This window comes from Pantherophis guttatus, chromosome 2 (genome assembly GCF_059756535.1).
Source record: "Pantherophis guttatus breed Tessera chromosome 2, ASM5975653v1, whole genome shotgun sequence".
Lineage (NCBI taxonomy): Eukaryota > Metazoa > Chordata > Lepidosauria > Squamata > Colubridae > Pantherophis > Pantherophis guttatus.
The window spans coordinates 115166910-115187168 of NC_142064.1; the positions used below are offsets into that span (position 1 = coordinate 115166910).

Genomic DNA, 20259 nt, shown 5'->3' on the forward strand with positions numbered 1-20259 from the left:
GGAGGAACGCGAGACCGGCGTAAAAAGAGGAACTGGGACGGCTGACGAGAAGCCGCACAGGCGGCGGGATGACTCACGCTCTGGGACTTTAGGCTCGGGATGCCGGAGACCGCAAGACAGATCATTAGAGCAACCGGAGGCGACGCCTTTCGAGGGCAGACCGACTTCACCCCGTCCCAGCAATAATATTGCTTTTGTCATTAAGCAAATATAACCGGCTAACAGCTGCTACACGAAGAAAATAAGGGCCAATACTCGCCGGGACCCGTCCCCGACCCTCCTTTGTCACACGCTATTCAAAGTTACTCTCCGGTGACTGGATGCAGATTCCGTCGCTCTTCCTCTCCCCTTTATTAGTTGCCATAACTTCCAGCTTTGGAGGCATGAGATGGTGATCTGATGTAAGAAATAAACGGCCTGCCCTGTGTTAGCCGGATTCAGTGCTCTGTTCTTGATATCTCAATAGAGGTGGGAGATATATTTATGTCTATTCGCTGCAATTAAATCAATTCCTCCCGATATTTGGATGCATCAATAAGGATCTTGCATAGGAGTATATCCGCTACATTTATGCATGCGTTACTGTCCCTGCTTATTTTTCTCCATTTGGTTGCAAGAATGAACTGGGTCTCCCATTTTTAACTGGGGAAAAATGTTATTGGAAGGACAACTCGTTGTCTGTTAGCTTTAGTTGTTAGTTCTCTAGTCTTCCACCTCACACACACAAAGTTTGATATATGTGACTTGAATCATAGAATCATAAGGTTGTAAGGGACCCTGGAAGTATTCTGGTCACAAACCCCTGCCCAGGGCACAAGACCTAATACCATCCTGAACAAATGATTGCCCAATCTCTTCTTGAAAACTTCCAGTAATGAAACACCCACAACTCCAGGAAGCAAGCTCTGCCATTGATTAATTATTCTGTCAGGAAATTCCTTCATAATTTCAGGTTGGATCTCCCTCTGATGAACTTCGGCCTATTGCTTCTTGTCCTGTTTTGGAGAAAAAGTTGACCCCCTCTTCTCTGTGACACTCAGCCCCTCAAGCACGGAAAGACAATTATATCTCACCTAACCCTTCTCTTTGTTATACCTAATTCCCTTAACTGTTTATCATATGATTTGGCCTCCAGACCCCTTGTCATCTCTCTTGCTCTTCTCTATACTCTTTCTGGGGTCTCAGCATTTTTTTTGTATCATGGTGACCAGAACTGAACACCATATTCCATGTGTAGCCTCACTAGTGCAGTATAAAGCAGTTCTATTGCTTCTCAGGATCTTGATGCTTCTGTGGATACAGCCTAGATCTTATTGGCCTTTTTGGCAGCTGTAGCACACTGCTGACTGATACTTAAGTGGTGGTCCACCAGGACACCTACCGTAGACCCCTCTCAGAGTTACTACTGTTGAGCTAGGTACCGCCTATTCTACAACTCTGCATTTGGTTTTTCTGCCTAAGCGCAGGACCTTACTTTTCTCACTACTGAACTACATTGCATTGGATAGGGCCCAATACTCAAGTTTATCAAGATTCTTCTGAATCTTGAATCTATCTTGCTAAATGTTAGCAATTCTCCCATCTTGGTGTCGTTTGCACATTTGATTAGTTCCCCTTCTATCCCCCTCATCTAGGTCATTTATGAAGATGTTGAAGAGTACTGGGCCTAAGACAGAACCTTGAGGTACCTCACTACATGCTTCCCTCCACATAGATTGAAGACTACACACTGTGTGGTTGGTCAGTTAATTGTGAAACCATCTGGTGGTGGTACTGTCTATCCCACATTGTTCTATTCAGGGGTGGGTTCTACTTACCTTTACTACTGGTTTGCAATGGGATCGTTGCTTCTGCACATGCGCAGCAGACTGCTGATGACAACATCCAGGGCCGTGGGTGGGGCCTCCCACCAGTTTTACTACCGGTTCTTGTGAACCGGTCCGAACCTGGGGCAACCCACCACTGGTTCTATCATACCAAGAAGTAGGCTGTGATTTACTTTGTCAAATGCCTTACTGAAATCCAAGTATACTATTATCCACTGCATTTCCATGAACCATTGATTTAGTCACTTTATCAAAGAAGGTAATAAGGTTTGACTGGCATTGGCATTGGTCTGATAGTTTTTAAACTGGCTGTTTGATTTGTGGCCATGATTACATTTTATGACAGTGAACACTGTAAATAGCCAATATTACCCTTGCACTTAATATGTATGCCAGAGAATCAGTGCGGGTGACTGTATGGTTAGCAAATGTCTTTGCTCAGCTTAGAGATGGTTTCTAAGCCTGGCTGTTCTCAAAAACTTTTTGTGTTAAATTATTTTGGGAGAAAACCACCAAGGAATCCCTGAGCTTTAAAAAAAATCGCAGAAGAAAACACCCAAGCAAAACAATGTACTTCCACTTGGAAACCGATTGATCCTGCTATTTTATACCATCTGTTAACACCGAAGTAAGTGAAAAGGCTTGGCGAGCCCATGGCTAGGAAGCTTTTGTTTTGCAGGGGATTGTGAAATTTAAATATTAAAGTTAGGGGCAAAATGGAGGAAGGATTGCTATGTACAGAATGTGAGGTCTTGCAGATATAAACAATATAAATTTATAAGTTTATTGAGCATATTTAATATTAGATTGTCACAATAAGAGGCACATGCCACACATGTATAATACATGACTGCCAAAACACAATAGGGCCTGGGGTGTAAGGCAAAGATTAGAAATGGAAATGTGTTTGGGACAAGAAGGATACCTACACTTTTAGCTACCTAGTTATATTTTACATTTACCGTTGCTTTGCAAGTGCTGAAAATTAGTAAGAAATACATTTTTTTTCATCTGCAGAATCCAAATAGAGTTGCAGGTTTGTGCCCATCTGGAGTTCCACAAATGCACAAAAAAATTATAGAGGGGAAATCTGAAGCTCTCTCTAGCAATTGGCCAATTCTTTTCCACAATATGTGCATCCTTTTGATCTATCGGACCACCACTCTCTTATAATTCTGGCTAAGAATAGCATGAGTTGTAGTCTCACATATGTAGATTAGTGGGAAAACTGGCATATACAATTCAGTATACCCCACCAGTCGGTCTTCCTTTATTAGCCCAGTTGCAGAAGAAAATATAATATTAATATGATTTACATTTTCTCAAAGTTTGGTATTATGGCAGATTGTTCCAGTTAAAATTGCACACAACCACTCTGAGAAATGTCACTGGCTTTTCCTTAAACTTTTCCAGCTCTTCTCAACATTTTTTAGGATGTTTGCAGGAAGATAAACTTGTTTAGTTGCTTGGAAATGTTGTGCAAACATCACGTAGTGTTTCTAATTTGAGAATTACTAATGCCATCAAAATAAAACAAATCTATGTTGAGTGTCCCCATTAAACCAAACTGTTCTGAGTCAACATAGTGCATCTCATTAACTTGTTTCGTTTCATTTTTTTCCTTTTCAGCTTTGCTTTATGGTCATTTTAATCTCAGAGCAGCAGACTTAGTTCCTCTCTAAGAGATCAAATGAATAACCATGGAAGCACCACCACCCTGAAAGCTGTTGGTTGTGAGACTAACTTGAATACCAACCCAAGAATTAATTAATTAAATTTAATGCTGGTGTGTGACCATAATAAAAATGGGTTGATTATTGAATTTGTTTGCTGCCCATCTCACCATGAGTTCATTTGTAAATTATCAAATGTGAGAGAACATTTGTGACCCTCGCCAACACTCAAAAAGCCATTGCATTATACTTTTCCACCAGGCATTCTCTCCTTTTGCCCTGAACCTTCCTTGGTGCCCAGCCATTCCAGCAGATCCAGCTCTACTAATTTCAACTGAGTGGAACAGGAGACTAGGGAATGTAACTGTCCATTCTGGTTGTGATTGAGGCTCATTGATGAAGTTACAATTCATGTAAATAGTGTTAACAAGGCTTTCATGTGAGACCTGCGGAGCACTTTATAAGTAAGTATAACCATGTAAGTGGGATCCATAGGCCTCTTTGACAATCAGTGTCTACTTTGATGAAAGGCATGGATGTTTCATGGAGGAATTCATGTTGCATATGCGTGCATGCTGGTTAATAAATCTTCAAGCTATAGCATACTTCCTTGTTTTATTTTATTTTTTTAACCAAGGAACACATGCGGTAAATGAAAACCACTACCTAACATAAAGAACTGATCTCACGCTTGCTGCAGCCCCACTTGCAACAGGCATTGCTCAGGCTTTCCATAACATCTCGGGCTCCGCGATCCAAAGGCCAGGGCTCTTCGGAGAGGGCATAGCTCTGCCGACCTTGCCAGCTCCCATAATTGTCAGAGGGATCCTGTTGGGAGGAATGCACTGGATTCCATTCATTGGATAATGATGTTGCATCAAATGCTTCTGCAGGATCTCCCCCAAGGAGAGCACTAAGATTTCCTACAATGAGAAGATAACACTGGAAAGTAGGGAGATCAGCGGCAACATATTGTGCTGAATAAATGGACTCTGTGCTAGGAAGTCAATTGAATCAGAATATCTTAAAGTAATAAGCATTAGTTGAAGCTGAATAAGCATTTAGGCAACACCCACATTTAACATCCTCTACAGAAGTAGCAAAACCTACATTTTTCAAAACACCTTTGGAAAACAAATGCTTTGTAGGCTGTCTTGGTGAATTGTTATTAACTTCATTGGTAATATCTATGTTTTGTAAATAAACAAAATATCTGAAATAAACCTGAAGCAAAAGGCTGAGCAAATTCTAAGATTAGCAGATATTCAGATGTTACCATTCAGATTTACCTTTTTCAAACAGAGCTTGAGTCTCAGTATTTCAAGCATCTTTTTTGAAGAAGGGAAGAAGGTGAGCAATGGTTGGATAGCAGTATTTTCTACATATCAAAGTCAATGGAAGTGAAGATGAACATTGGTTAGTGTAAACTGCAGGATTGGGCCTCAGAACATTGGTGGGAAAATGCCATGTGTCAATTTAATTGCCATCTGATCTCTTTGGGCAACCAAAAGCATATTGAAAGGGGGGTGACATTAGAAGGAAATGCTTGCAATTTAGTTTCCCAGACAGGGATGTTTAACCTGTCCCTTGTCTACAGCTTTGTAATTATATCCTCTTTCTCCAACCCCAATCACTTTCAGAGTGATTGAATAGAGACAGGAAAGAGTGAGAAGAAATCGGCTAAAGCTTAAGAAAGGATTATGGTATCTCTAACTGAAGAAGGGATGCTACTTTGATGTGCCTTGGTTTCTGCATTTTTCTTGACATATACGCTTTTTTCGGTACCAGATAAGATGTGTTTCTCAAATGGTATCCAAGCTTTGTACCTAAAAGGTTCCACATTTGGTTTCCAGCATCTCTTGGAAGAGCAGAAAAGACTCCTGTTTTCTACAGGAATGCCTTCTACCAACCAAGTATTGCATTGTCCATTAGTAAGTTTTCCATTAGGGAAAACCTAATACAATAAAAGTCTCCTTATATTTTTATATGATTCCAACTGGACAGATTATACCTACTTTTAAACCCAATCTAGCATTCTTGGGAGGGTATGGTGACAAATCTCATGTAGCAAGGTATTTACTGACTGGGGTAATAGGAATTTAACCCAACTTGCACAAACTGAGTAATAAAAGTTAATTACATTTGTTGGTGAATGGCAGGGCAGCATCCCTGAATGTGTCTTCTCACAGCTACCCTTTGATGGAAATATCCTAAGAGCTATGAATCAAAGAAGCTGAGCCAAAGATAATGGAGCAAAGGGCTAGAAATTGCATGGCCCTGCCTTAGTGCAGGAGCTTCTTAGTCCTTTCCTGTTCTGTAACTCACAAGCATTATATGCTCTTGCAAGTTTCCACTAACCAGCTGCATACAAACTCACACAGGAAGCAATGCAAAGACAGCTTCAAATGTATGGCACAGTAGTGAACCAAACAGCAATCCTGAGCTGATGGCCATGCTTATAACAACAACATAATTTTGGTTAGTTCTCAGGCCAGTCCAATTGTCAGCTCCTCCCAATTCCACCATGGTCAGAGCATTCTTTCCATCTTTTTATAATTCCTTTTTAAAGCAGCAGTTTGTGAATGAAAAGCTGCTCTTCCCTTCATGGCTTTCTTCTTGCAGTTCTTAGCTGGGAATTTTAGGAACTGTAATTCCCAGCTAACATAGTCCTGCATAATTGGAATCACAGTCCTATTCTGTTTGGAGGATATCACATAAGGTAGAGCTCTACCTTAACTAGAGTCTACCTCAAGTTTGCCAACACCCCCTTTGCTCACCTGCTCGTCTCCAGCGGGATCCTCCACAAGTGAAGATGACAGCACGGATAAACTCCCTGCCACACAGCTTGACACCATAGGGGGGTGTCCTAGCTTCACTCACCAGCCATTTCTCTGAAAGCAGCACTCCAAGCATCAGAGCCAGGAGGAACTTGGGCATGGCTGAGAGCTCTGCAAGACAGACAGGAATTGGGTTTCCTGCGACAGCACAACTGCCTTTTGCCAGCTTCTGTGTAGCTGAGTCCCTTTTATATCTCCAGGTGGATATGAGCATCTTTCCGGCCATCTCCCCAATTAACAGCAGGAGGGGATAGAGACCTTTCTTGGTGGAGGAGAACTTGGAGATGTACACTAATCAGAGATAACCTTTTCCTTGTTATCAGCTGGGCAGATAGGGAATTGTGTTCAGCGCTTACCTGGCCTTTCCTGGCAGGGACAGACATGTAGGTGCATACAGAGAAAATGCACAGCAAGACATGCAAATGCTGATAATGAGCGGGAGAGGAACATAGACAGAACAACTCCCCGAGACTCCCCACACTATATGAATTTAGAAAACTTTTATGTCCCAAATATATCAACGGAAGCAGGAAGGCAGACAAGCACGGTTCCCACTTTTATTACATCTCCTAGTTTACCCTGATCAGCTTAGGCGTTTGTCAGGAGTAGCTGGGAATTATCCCCAAATTGCCTGCAATGCACTAGGATAGAGACAGTTCCTGTTGTACTACATACTTCTGTCTAACCTCAGATCTATCCTCAACAGTGGTGCTCCAGAGCAACTTTCCCTTGTATTTGTGTTGTTTATTGGATTTATCAGGTCATTAAATCAGGAGGCTTAAGACATTGTACATAGTTAAACTCCGTTAAAATACAATATAAAATCAAATAAGTTATGGAAAGAATACTTACCAACTACCAATCATCCATTAGTCTGAGTCAGAAATTGTCTTAATCTCTGGCCTCTTTCAATAGCTACTTTTTCTTGGTTTTTAAAACAAAGGTGGAGTTATATCAACCATCTCTGGGTGGGGATGGTATTCCAGGGGGCTGGACTGGACATGACTCTGGTGTTTCACAAGATGTAGCTGTGTAGTCACTGGGACCTGAAGCATACTGTGCCTTTATCTTATATAGGAAGGGCAGAGATAATAGGAGAAAGTTGTTCATTAAAGAACCAGGCTTTATAGATGACAATCAATACCTTGAATTGCATCCAAAAGCTCACTAGTAAACAGTGTAGCACATGGAGCAGAGGTGTCACCTGGGCATATTGAGGTGCACCCATAACAAAATAGTCTTATGACTATTTTAATTTAGACAATGATCTTCAACAGACGCTCCATGCAGAGGACATTGTGAGAGGTATCTAAGGCATGAATAACTATGAGCAAGTACTCCTGATACAAAAAAGAGTACATGAGATAGATCTAGGAAAATGGCTGCTGCTTGCTCTTTCTACAAGAGCTGTGAGTTCATTTGATATCACAGTTTGGTCTGGGGAAGTGCAACCACATCACAATTAAAAATGGAGGATCTCCAACAAAGCTGATCTATAAACCCCAAACTATTCTGCATTGTTAGGTTTGAGCCTCAACATTTTTTTCTTTTCAGACAGGCAGAGAGCACATCAATAGCATCACTTGGTCAGCCAGGGGTCAAGATGTACAATCTGATGATTTCATATTAGACAGATATCTGACACCATGCTATTGGATGACCTTCCTCATGGATCTCATGTAGATGGTAGATGGAAGAGTTTTGAGTCTTAAGAAATATCAGAAATCCCAGCCCTAGGGCTAGATCTCTCTCTTTTTACCAACACTGAATTCAGGCAAGTTATTTTAGCTCATAAGGCAGAAAATGTCAACATGCAGTAAGTTTCTAAGGGGAAGACGGGATGGAAGACTACTTGAATTATTCCTTTTGTTCAGATATTTTTCAAAGTTGATAGGCAGTGACAAGTTTTCTGTTCCTTACATTGGCCCAACAGACTTCCATGACTAAGAGAGAGAGTAAAAATGCAGCTTGTACAACTCTCTGCCTTACTATGATGATCCTGGGACATTAAACCTGAAATTCTTCAATGCTGCTTGTCCAATTGTAAAAAAAAATGGGGACTGCAGAAGAGCTATTGCCTGGCAGATGGTTTTAGGCTGAATTAGAATAAATCCATTCCTTAACATCAAAAGTATAGATTTCTTTCCATCTATTTAAAATAATTCTCTTTACCAAGTCCAAGGCTTGGTACAATACTTCATGAAATGTCTTTATGCAAATATCTTCCACCTTATGTTGGCAGCAGGAACAGCACTGAACTTTGCTTATCTCTCCAAATTCTGTCCTTTCAGCCTGCTAGAGATAGCACAGAGTTTTCTTTATTTTGTGATAAGAAGACTGCCGCGGCCTCTTCCAAGCGTATGCCATAGCAAATGCCATCACAGATAAGCTTTGGCCCAAGTGCTGAGTAACTAGCTTGCTCTCTGCGGCATGATAAAAGTAACATTTCAGACAAATGACAGATATAGACCCTTCTTAATATCAGGGCAAGGCAGTGAAGTCAGAGGGATATGGCCTCTATGCCTTTGTTGAAAGCTTATGGGAAATAGGTTCTTTGGATTTACCCAATAGACACCTTTCTCTCTTTGGGGTTTCTTTGTGGCTTCATTATAGAGCTGAACAGTAACTTGGATTTTTTTTAAAAAAATTAAATTGGACTTTTACGAAAACTAGGAATTGACTTTTGTGTGGCAAAACTTCCAAATCAGGTTCAGTTAGTACTACTAAATTATTAGCAAAAATCCAGACAACTTCTAGATGGAAGCAAACAGATATCATTTTGCTGTCATTTAGAGGTTGTTGTTCTAATTTAGTAGCCTTTTATTCACAATTCAACTATGGAGGTAGTTTTATGTTTTTGGGTGTGTAGCTGATGAGCAGGTTAGCTTGGTTGCTCAACAGTGAGACACAAGCGTGCATAGCAGGCAAGCACAACTTCTTTTCCCTATCCTTACCACTTTCTAGAGAGGGACGATTGAAAGCATCCTACTGTATGGTATTGCTGTGTAGTTTGGAGTTACTGTTTCAGACAGGAAAGCTCTGCAGAGAGGTGAGGATGGCAGAAAAGATAGGAAGTTCACTTCCTTCTATCCAGGACATAGCATACAAGCAATGCTTGAGTAGGGTCTGCAGGATTGTCTGCTCAAGGAGCAGGTTGTGGCCTGCACTGTTGTAAATTGTAAGCAAATTTGTGCCTCTGCACAAATTTATCCTTTTGCTAATTGTACCATTTACTGGATCAGGAGATTTTATGCACAGTCAGATGAATGATGATGATGGTGGTGATTTGGTTACCTTATATGTGGACTATTGTAATGTGTTTCACATAAGACTGCCCTTGAAGACCACTCAAAAGCTGCAGGTGGTTCAGAACACAGCATGGCTCAGTGTGCCCATCTAACAACTAGGCTTTCAGGGACAATTCAAGATACTAGTTATCATAAGGCCTGGCTATTTATGACAATCTGTTTATCTCCCATAGCATCTGCCCATCCTGTTCAATCTGACAGAGTTTGCATACTCCAGGTTCTTTCACTATAACAATGCCATCTAATGGGAGGTATGCCTTCTCTATCAGTGCTCCTGCCTCTAAAACAACATACATCCTGACAAATGTCTACTCCTTCCTTGACTTTGTTAAAAAATAAAAAATTTCAAAATGTTGTTTTTCTACCAGATGTTGAGCTAACCTGAGCCCTCAAAAGTTATGGTATGACAAACCTTCTGTACTGCTTCATTTTTGAATAATTATTTTGATTTGTTGTATGCCAGTCAAGAGTTGAAATATTATGAAACAATATAGATTGGATGACTCCTGTTCTTGTTTCTCTATTTACTTTTATTGATCACACTGCACAGATTCCCAAGGACTGGGCTAAGCTAACATTGTGCCCAAATGATGTGCACATGACACTTGCCTACAAATTACAACCTAATAGCCTGTTAAGCATAATAAGCAAGCTAATAAACTAATTGATTGGATTGATTCAGAGCATATATTAAATGATGAGCAAGCAAGCTTCAGGTCTGGATACTCTATCTATGGACATGTCTTGGCCGAAAGATATACATCTGGCTGAAAAATATACATTTCCTTTTCTTTTATTTTGAGTTATTGAGATGTATTCTGTGTTTGGGGGGGTGGCTGCACCAAGGGAAGCTCATTCAATCTCATTGTACCCGTGTTGTGCATTGACAATAAAGATTTGATTTGATTTGATACATCTAAAGCAGACTCTACACTGTACATTTGTTAATTTCAGGTCTGTGTTTGGTCTAATTCCCAGATTAAACTTTTGCTCATGCATAAACTATATAAGAACTCTAGAGTCAAAGTCTGCTGCAATATGCAAGGCCACATACCAAGAAGATTCAATTTTACAGAGGAATGAGGCAGAGATGTATTCTAACTGCTCCACTGTTTAATTTATATATAAACTCACTTCTGGCCAAAATGAACCAATTAGAACACCACCTTCCAAAATTAGCAAACACGCATATTGCCACCCTGCTATATGCAGACTGCATACTACTTCTGTCACAATAAATTGGACTCAAATGAGCCCTGAATGCCTTGACCAGCTATTGTTCAGAGGAAGTTTTCGAAACCAATCACAGCAAGACCCAAATCCTGATTTTTACAAAGAGACTTAAACCGCATGCCCGGAGGATAAATGGCTGAAATATTGAACAAGTGAAAATCTTTAAATATTTGGGCATGATTTTCCGTAATTTCACCAATTGCAGAGCAGTCAGAGAGTCCCACTGGGCAAATCCATCTTCCTGTCAGCATTTCATTTTCTAAGGAAGCCTGGTTTTTAACTTTCACTTTTTGAATTTATTGTTTTATTCTCCTTTTTTGTCTTTAAATGTTGACCAGATGGTTGAAAGCTGATTTGTTTCAACTCCCTGCTGGACTTTTTTCTTTTTCCTTCCCTCTGATTTACGTTGTTATTTTGAATAACCATAAGGAAACATGGCGTGATTTAGATGGTGAAGTGCTTTCATTTGATTTACATTATTATTGGACTCTCACTACATAATTTTTATATTTTTTGTATTTGCATATTCAGAGTTTATTTCTTTTGATTTTTTTTTAAATCTTGGTTCGAAATATCCAGAAAATGTATTTCTTGCTTCCTTCTGCTTCAGTGTTCTTTGTTCCCTGACCATGTTTCACAGAATAATAATGTATCAGATTACAGACAAGCCACCTAGACTGAAGTCTACAAAAAGACTTTGGTAACATGCAACTTTTAACTGAAAATTTAATTTTTTTTTTTTTTTTGATGAGATGATAATGCCCATGGAAAATATGCAGAGGCATTTAGTTTTGGATAAATTAGGTTCATGAAAGGACTCTGATATGAAAGTTGCAGTCCAAAGAGATATGGACTCCACAGCCAGAGAACTAACTGAGCCAATCTTATGTGTCTCTTTGAAGTTCATTTCTTTACAATACTAGAAGCCTGACTGAATGGGAACGTGACATTTTTTCTTTCCTACGAGGATTGAGATTAGAGAATGGATTTATTACACCTAACTGGAAGTCACTTCTGTATGGACTTTGTTGGGAAGATAAGATGCACTGTGGAGCCTGAATGTAGTATATTTGATTAGATAACAATTGATAAGAGATAGTATTAAGAAAGAAATATAGATATTTGATCCAGGATGAATTACTTTTAACTTTTGTGATGATTTGGGATAGGTAAAATGCTGTGGCAAATTTTTTACAGGTGGATTATAACAGTTGGTTAAGAGAGTTTTGTAACCTTAACCTTGTCTTTTTTATTATTGTTCTTCCTGTTTTTGTTATTATTGTTGTTCTTCCTGTATTTTGTCATTAATATACTATATAGAAGACAGGTCAATAATTTGCAAATAGATTTACTAGTTTAAAAATTTGGGGGAGGGGCTGTTTCACAAGGGATAGGAACCAATATTGTAGTAATATATTAATCAATATTCAATTAGGGGGATAACAATTTTTTTATTGTCTATTTTTTCGTGTCACCCCTCTCCCGTTTTGGGGGTTTTGTATTTTAATTTTCTTTTCAATAAAATAAAAAATAGGAGGAAAAGACTATTAAAAATGCTAAAAATATACAGTGGCTACAATCCAATTTTTCTATTCCACCAGAGAAGTGCAGTATATACCAGCAGCACTGAAGCTATTTGCAGCACAGGTTGTGTACAATTACTCTTTGGTGCCTCGCTAGAACCTTATTTCTCTTTTTACTCCTCTCAAAAAGGTTCAAATCCAAATTTCTAAGGATCATATTGCAGGTAGCCCCCTACATTCCTAATGCAATTCTAATGGAAGGCAGTTGTTCAAGGTTGAAACAGATGCATGGATTTCCATTATAATAACACACTGACTGAAATTACTGTTCTTCCCCATCAGTCCACTTTTAGGGAGGATAACTATAAACCAACATAGATTAGAATTATTTCATTTAAACTCCAACATGTCAGTCTCTCCAAGGAGGAACTCCTAACAATGGGCTACAACGTATTAAGGATCAGGAAGTCAAACAGGATCGGTCTGTTTTACCCAAGAATGTTTTCTTGAGCAGACAGCCTCCCTTCACAAACCAGCAAATTATCATATAACTGTCTCTAAATTAACTGTAGCTTATTATAGTGCTTTGCCCACAACAGTTTTGGAGAGCCAATATAAAAAAGTCCCACATGAGTTGAGACTGTGTCCGGTGACAAGGGGGCCACTGAAATCACAGCTCATGCCCTGCAGTATTGCACCCTCTGTACGGTCTCAAAGACTCATTTTATAACACCTTACCTGACAAAATATCCTGGAAATTCTGATCCTTTTTATATACAACTACTATTATCGGATTGGTAAAATACAATTTCTTTGAATGTAGCTACGGTAGGTTTTACTATACTGTCTGTAAAATTAGGCAGATCTTGGTGATCCATTGATGATTTCACCATCAAATATAATACATTACTATGTCCTGTTATGTCCTGTTTTATTGTATCCGTAAATTTAATTTTTATTCTGGTCTGTGACCCTAATAAAGATTGACTGATAAGAATTTGATACCAGTCTCCTAAGCACTTGTCATGTTAAATGCTTTTTAACATTTTTGCCATATGCTAAATAAATAAATAAATGTTCTTGGAATCCAAAGTTTTCAGGTGAGAAAATCTCTCAGTACACTATGATCAAGTACTGAAATGTTACTTGGGTGAATAAAATCTAAAAAACACTGTGAGGAATTAAAGCATATCTATATTTTAAAGTTAACTTTCTTTCAGTCTTCTATTAAAAAGGATATATATATCCTATATATCAACTATAGATCACCTAGAAGAAAAACATGACATAAAGGAAAGACACTGAAGGGACAGGAAGGAAAAGCTGGCAAGGGAAAATATAAGTTCAGTTGTAATAGCTTTGACTTAGTTTCCATAGGCTATGAGCCTTTTTTCAAAGAGCAAACATGATGCAGGAGTCTAAATTATTTAATCTCTCTCTTCATTGCTTTCAATTCTTCTTTTAAGACAGATTTTCAGACTGTGACAAAGTTGTCTGTATACTCACCTCCAGATAGTATAGTATTTGCTTTCAAGTATGAAAATTGTTAATATTCCTTTCTCATTGAACAAACAGTAAGTAATGACACTTCGGTAAGAAAAACAAACTGTATAGGTATAAACTAGGAGAAACCTGGCTTAATGCCAGTAACTGTGAGAGGGATCTTGGAGTCCTAGTGGACAATCACCTAAATATGAGCCAACAATGTGCGGCAGCAGCCAAAAAAGCCAATGCAATCCTAGGCTGCGTTAATAGAGGGATAGAATCAAGATCACATGAAGTTCTAGTACCGCTTTACAAACCTTAATAAGACCACATTTGGAATACTGCATCCAGTTCTGGTCACCACAATACAAAAAAGATGTTGAGACTCTGGAAAGAGTGCAGAGAAGAGCAACAAGAATGGTTAAAGGACTGGAGGCTAAAATGTATGAAGGGTTACAGGATTTGGATATGTCTAGTCTAATGAAAAGGACCGGGAGAGGGACATGATAGCACTGTTCCAATATTTGAGGGGCTCCTACAAAGATGATGGGGGTCAAACTATTTTCCAGACCACCAAAAGGCAAGACAAAAAACAATAGTTGGAAACTAACCAAGGAGAGAAGCAATCTAGAACTAAGGAGAAATTTCCTAACGGTGAGAGCGATTAACCAATGGAATAGCTTGCCTTCAGAAATTGTGGGTACTTCATTATTGAAGGTTTAAAAAAAAAGACGGGATAACCATTTGTCTGAACTGATATATGGTCTCCTGTTTGAGCAACAGTTGGACTAGAAGACCTCCGAGATCCCTTTCAACTCTATTATTCTATGTTCTATGTTATTCTACAGTCTTGTAAGTTGTGATGATTTATAATTAAAACTTTACACATTTTCACTTTTCTTTGGCTTGTCAGCCCCAAGCAAGAGTTACATCGAAGGTCTGAAATCCAAACGGAGTAGGAAAGACAACAGGCTTTCAGATAATTCATAATGCCCTTAATTTTAACAGCATTAGATGATCTGGGCTGCAAAAACCACAGCAAAAGGTTAATAAATGGCCCTTTGCTGCCATCTATTGGCCACAAGATAAAAAACATTTCCATCACAATTATCCATAGTTGACAGAACTAAGATTGATTCAGCCCAGTTTTTTGGGGTTGCACAATGCCCTGAATTAATAACACAGGCTGGATTCCCATTGGCCAAAATGTAGTTGACTGTTCTGAATTGGTGCATGCAAATGAGGCTACTAAAATTTCTGCATTTGGCGCAAAAGGTCAAAGGAGAATAAGGTTATCAGTTGCCATCGGTAATTGCTCAACAGTATTCTTAGAATCAGAAACCGCTGCTTTGTAAGGGCCAGTCAAGAGAGCAACCAGCATTACAGATAGTCCTCGACTTACAACAGTTCATTTAGTGACCGCTCAGCTACAACGGCACTGAAAAAAGTGACTTATGACCATTTTTCACACTTACAACCTTTGCAACATCCCCATGGTCATGTGATTTATTTTCGGATGCTTGACAACCAACTCACATTAATGACGGTTGCATCATCCTGGGGTCATGCAATCCCCTTTTGTGACCTTCTGACAAGAAGTCAATGGGAAAACCAGATTCACTTAACAACCGTTTTCCTAATTTAACAACCTGCAGTGATTGTTAACAAATGTGGCAAAAAAGCAGTACAATGGGGCAAAACTCACTTAACAAATTTCTCACTTAGCAACAAAAATGTGGGGGGCTCGTGTGGTCGTAAGTCGAGGACCACCTGCACACACACACACACACACACACACACACACACACACACTCTCTCTCTCTCTCTCTCTCTCTCTCTCTCTCTCTCCTGTTCTGCTGGTGGGGTTTGCATAGGTCACGAGTTTGATCACCCAACCTAGAAACAACACTGCTTGGTGCTTATCCACAGATCATGTCCAATGGAAGGATTCAAGGAATACAAAGTGCAATTAATTACGACCGTTACACTTCCTTCGCTTGTTTTTAAAACAGTCAGAAGAGGCCTTCGGCTGCCTCTAAACTGCATTTCCCAGAAGGCAAGGAATTACGCATGCGTTCATTGAGTTTAACGGCGATTTAGAACGCCTTCCCCAGTATATTGAAAGCTACCGAGCCAGTAGGAAACTGCCACAGCTCCTAATTCGTTCGTGATGTCTTCAGGAAACACCTCTCTGCTAGAATGACAGGTTCCTAATCAAATCCGTAGTTGGGATTACCAGATTTGCCAATAGAATAATAAAGTTTCCGGAAGGAGGCGAGGCTTAGAATCAACAGAAAGGAGGAAATGCTAGGACATGATTGACAGTCGAATACCCAATAAATCCTACCCACCGTCCAATCGTCTTCAGGCACCACCCATTCCCCCCTCCCCGCACCGAAGTGGGTAGCAACAGTTGCCCCGGTGAGGGAACACGGAGGGCGCCATAGCCACCGTAGTCGTGGCGACCAGGAAGCCCGGCAACAACAACAACAACCGCCCACCCTCCCTGCCTCTGCGCGATTCCCGCCAAAATCGAGAGAGAGCACGATAATCGCGACAACGTCCCCGCCCCCCTACCCTCAGGGGACGAGGCCTCGCGGGGCCGGGACAGTCCAGGTGGGTTCGAGTCCGGTTCCCCTTCCTTTTTTCCGTAAAAAAAAATGGCGAAGCCTATGATTACTCTTTTCCCTTCTCCGAAGTAGTCGGGAAAAGTGAGGCGGACAAGTGAGGTTTCTCCCCCCCCTCCCCCCCCCGGTGTTGGGCCCTTCCGCGGCCACACCAAACAGGGCTTGACGGGAAAGGGCCCAGGCCCTGAAAGGAGGAGCGTTGATTCTCCTCAGTGATTGGTGGGCGAGAGGGCCAATAGGAGTGGGTTGGATACGCTTCGGGCGGCCAATGAGACTTGGAGAGAGGCGGGTGCGGACGATCGCTCAGGAGAGGGGAAAAGGAGAGAATGGTTGACTTCAAACAGCGTCATAAAGTCGCGGTGACGTCACGAGCATGAGCTTTTCTTGGTGAAGTTGCGTAGTAGCGCTAATAACCCGAAGGAGTCCCTCTTATGAGAATTAATTAAAAATAAATAAATAAAGGGTTTTATAGAAATCCTGGTCGTAGAGAAGGTGGCTATTTAATGGAATAATTCCCATGGGAAAAAGTCATAGGTTAATTATAGAGTACCTTATTTAAAAAAAGATAGAGCTGGAAAGACTTTTGGCCAGATCATAGAAAGTCACTTTTAGACAAGAGGATAATGGCCAACTGCCATGTAAGAGCTGCTTACTTGGCTGTTTTTATAAATGGTTTGAAGAATGTGGGAGTTGTGTTGGGAAAGTGTTTCGTTTTGTTTTTGTCCCTGCTCCCTGTGGTTCTCAATAAAGCTCCATGTCTGCTCTGGACATGGATGCCCATCCTAGAAGCGGCAATACTGTATAGGTATACCACTGGTTTTTCAACACATAAAACAGATCCCCGTACCATGTTTAGATCAGATATTGGTAAGATTAGTAGAAAATTTTGAAATCAGAGGTTTTTGGACCATGTGCTCGAAACAAACCTGTTGCTCACTGATAAGGCAAATTTTATGCAGAAGTTCTCAATTTTATTCTCTGGGAAACTCAGGATTGGAAACTTTTTTAAAAATAAAAGGTAGCCAGAGTAAATAGAAATCCTAGTGTGGATCAGTCGTGTAGGTGTTAGAATGCTAAATATTCCCCACCCCTACTAATAGAATTGACAGTATATCTGATTCCTCAAAAGGCAAACATTGCTGTCAAACGTAACTTCAGATTACTAATATAACGGATATCTAAAAGCTATGCTGTTTCACACAGGTATCTGTTTCAGAGTGCTTTAGGTAAAATTATTTGTGTCCTGTGCTTGTGGCTAGGTACAAGAGCACACCACAATTGGGTGAGAGTAATGATAAGAATAAGGTAAATAAGTTAAATAAGTTAAATCGCATTAAACCAAATGTAATGATAGTATAAGATAAATAAAAATGATTATGGATAAGGATATTAAGATTTGTCATTTATGTATTTTTTTACTTCGCTCAGTACATAAATATGAATGAATTCTCTTCATACAGGTAGTTCTTATTTAATAACTGGTCACTTAATGATCATTGAAAGTTACAACAGATCCCCCAAAATGCACTTGGCACTTGGCAGACAGCCTGCATTTACAGTTATTTGGTTTTATGTTTTTTGCCAGAAATCTCTACTTACTTTTGGTTTCTGACCAAAAACACCCATTGAGAACAATGAGTTCATTTAACGACTACAGCATTCACTTAACTATTGTGTTTGCCTTACCACCAGGTACGCTTAACACCTGCTTCAAAAATGTCGTAAAATTGGGTCAGTCATGTGATGACCAACTTAACAACCAGCATGACTTATGACTATAATTCCAAGCTCAGTTACAGTTGTAAGTTGAGGACTTCCTGTATTTTCCTAATATTTATTCAAAATAACATTACAGCCTAATGTTAAATTTCCTCACATTGAGAGATCTAGGTATTAATTTAGATTCTAAAGAACTTTCCTATATTGAAAAGTTGTTGAATTGCTTCACATTTTAAGGTACTTTTCACAAACTGGAAATTGAAACTAATTTGAGGTGAAATATTTTTGACCATTCTAGAGATACTGAATGCCAAATACTGTTTGATATCCTAATGATGTGTTATACCTAATGTTTTTATAGATTGTTATGTTTGAATTGGATCGAAACATTAGTTTGCATTTGGGGGAGGTGCCTTTGATTTCTGGAGACTACCTGACAAATGCCTGCAGCTTTTTTGGCAAGATTTCAGAAATGATTTCTTGGTTTTCCTAGGGTTGAGAGTGACTGGCCCAAGGTCATCCAGCTGATTTTGTGCCTAAGGTGGGACTATATCTCTAGTTTATAGCCTGGTACCCTACCAGACTGGCTCTCTTAGTTTGCTTTAGAAGTAGTTAAGATAACTATGGCTTCTGCTATTTATTCCCTTTATAGTGCATCATTTCTTTTCACCAAAACTTATGATGATAAACAGAAACTAAAGGAATGGCTGGCAGAACTTTAGTACTTTTTGAAAGTACTAAAGGTTGTAAAATGGCCCAGGTTGTAAAATGGCCACAAAATTCAAATGTTTTAAAACTGATCCTGCTGCATAGGACAAGGTAGATTTTAGCACTTTAATACAGTACCAAAAGGTCATTATAACCATTTAGAAATTACTAGTATCAAGTTCATACGTTTCAATCAACTTCACTTTTTACTGTTCATTGCATGGATATTCTCATTTAATGTAGGAAGAATAATTGTGGAATCTATTTTATGTTTCTATGTTTAAAATCCAGAAGTTACTGAAAGATGAAGGATTTTGGTTGCTTTGGAAAGGCTGAATGAAAATAAGTACTAACCATGGAATTGCTTGCGGGGGTTGGTGGTTTGAATTTCTCGAACATTAAATGTAATTTCTGATTTTTTTTGAAAATCCAGATTATACTTGTAATGTTGGCCTTTATTATTACAGGTTTAATTATAGACAGCTAGAACTACATGCCATATTATAATACATCATTTTTACTGGAATATGCAGTTTGGCTACATGTGAAAACCATTCCATTCAAGAAAAAGGTATTATTAAAATATTTTCAATATTTAATTTTTACTTCAACTGAAAATATCCAGTATTCAGAACCATCTAATAATACAAAGGTGTCAAACTCAATTTCATTGAGGGCAGCATCAAGGTTGTGTTTGACCTTGGTGTGGGTGGGTGGGTGTGTATGTGGGTGTGGCCAGAGGAGTATGGCCAGCTTGACGTCCATTTTTGGCTCTGACTGCCTCCTGCAGCCTTCTGTCAGTGAAAATGGACAGGGGGGGGACACATGGCCTTCCCGAGCTCCATTTTCGCTGGAAGAAGCACTGCGGGCCGGTCCTTCACTGTTTCCAGGGTGGTCCCACGGGCCAGATCTAAACATACTGCGGACCAGAGCCGGCCCTCAGTCCTTGAGTTTGACACCCCTGATCAAATACATTGCTTAGGGTTGGAGAAAGAAATTGTAATAAGTCTGATTGCATGAGCGCCTTACACATGATTTCATCCAGGCACTGAAACGTAATTGTTTTATATAGCAGAAAGTGTTTCTAAGAAAAGTGACAAAACTGCCACTGCTCTGGCATTTGCCCACGCTGCATTCCTTTTCTTATTCATTGTGTGGTCTGTCTATACTCATGTTACTACCTTTACTTTGCTGATCAGACGGAAGTAAAATTCTGGAGATGTATATGGAACCAATCTGTCCCAAAAATGGTTAAACACCACCTTTGGGACAGATTGGTATCATATAAGGGAACTGAACGTTCTTGACAACGTTTGTTTG

General features: G+C 39.7%; 2 protein-coding genes across 5 annotated transcripts in view; one reads left to right on the top strand and one right to left on the bottom strand.

Moving 5' to 3' along the window:
- Window positions 1–4097: 4097 nt before the first annotated feature.
- RLN3 (relaxin 3) lies at window positions 4098–6691 on the bottom strand. Its single transcript, XM_034434410.3, has 2 exons — window positions 6277–6691; window positions 4098–4422 (listed from the first exon to the last, which is right to left on the bottom strand). The coding sequence occupies exons 1-2, from the start codon at window positions 6560–6562 to the stop codon at window positions 4166–4168; spliced, it is 543 nt and encodes a 180-aa protein (XP_034290301.1). The 5' UTR covers window positions 6563–6691; the 3' UTR covers window positions 4098–4165.
- Window positions 6692–16366: 9675 nt separating this feature from the next.
- The window catches only part of RFX1 (regulatory factor X1), a 52545-nt gene continuing 48652 nt past the window's right edge, over window positions 16367–20259 (top strand). For 3 of the 4 annotated variants that reach the window (XM_034434403.3, XM_087888597.1, XM_087888600.1), the window contains exons 1-2: window positions 16367–16501; window positions 19407–19510. The gene's annotated coding sequence lies outside the window, so the exon portion shown is untranslated. Of the gene's footprint in view, window positions 16502–19406; window positions 19511–20259 lie in introns of those variants that run through there. The other variant, XM_087888596.1, reaches the window with a different exon arrangement.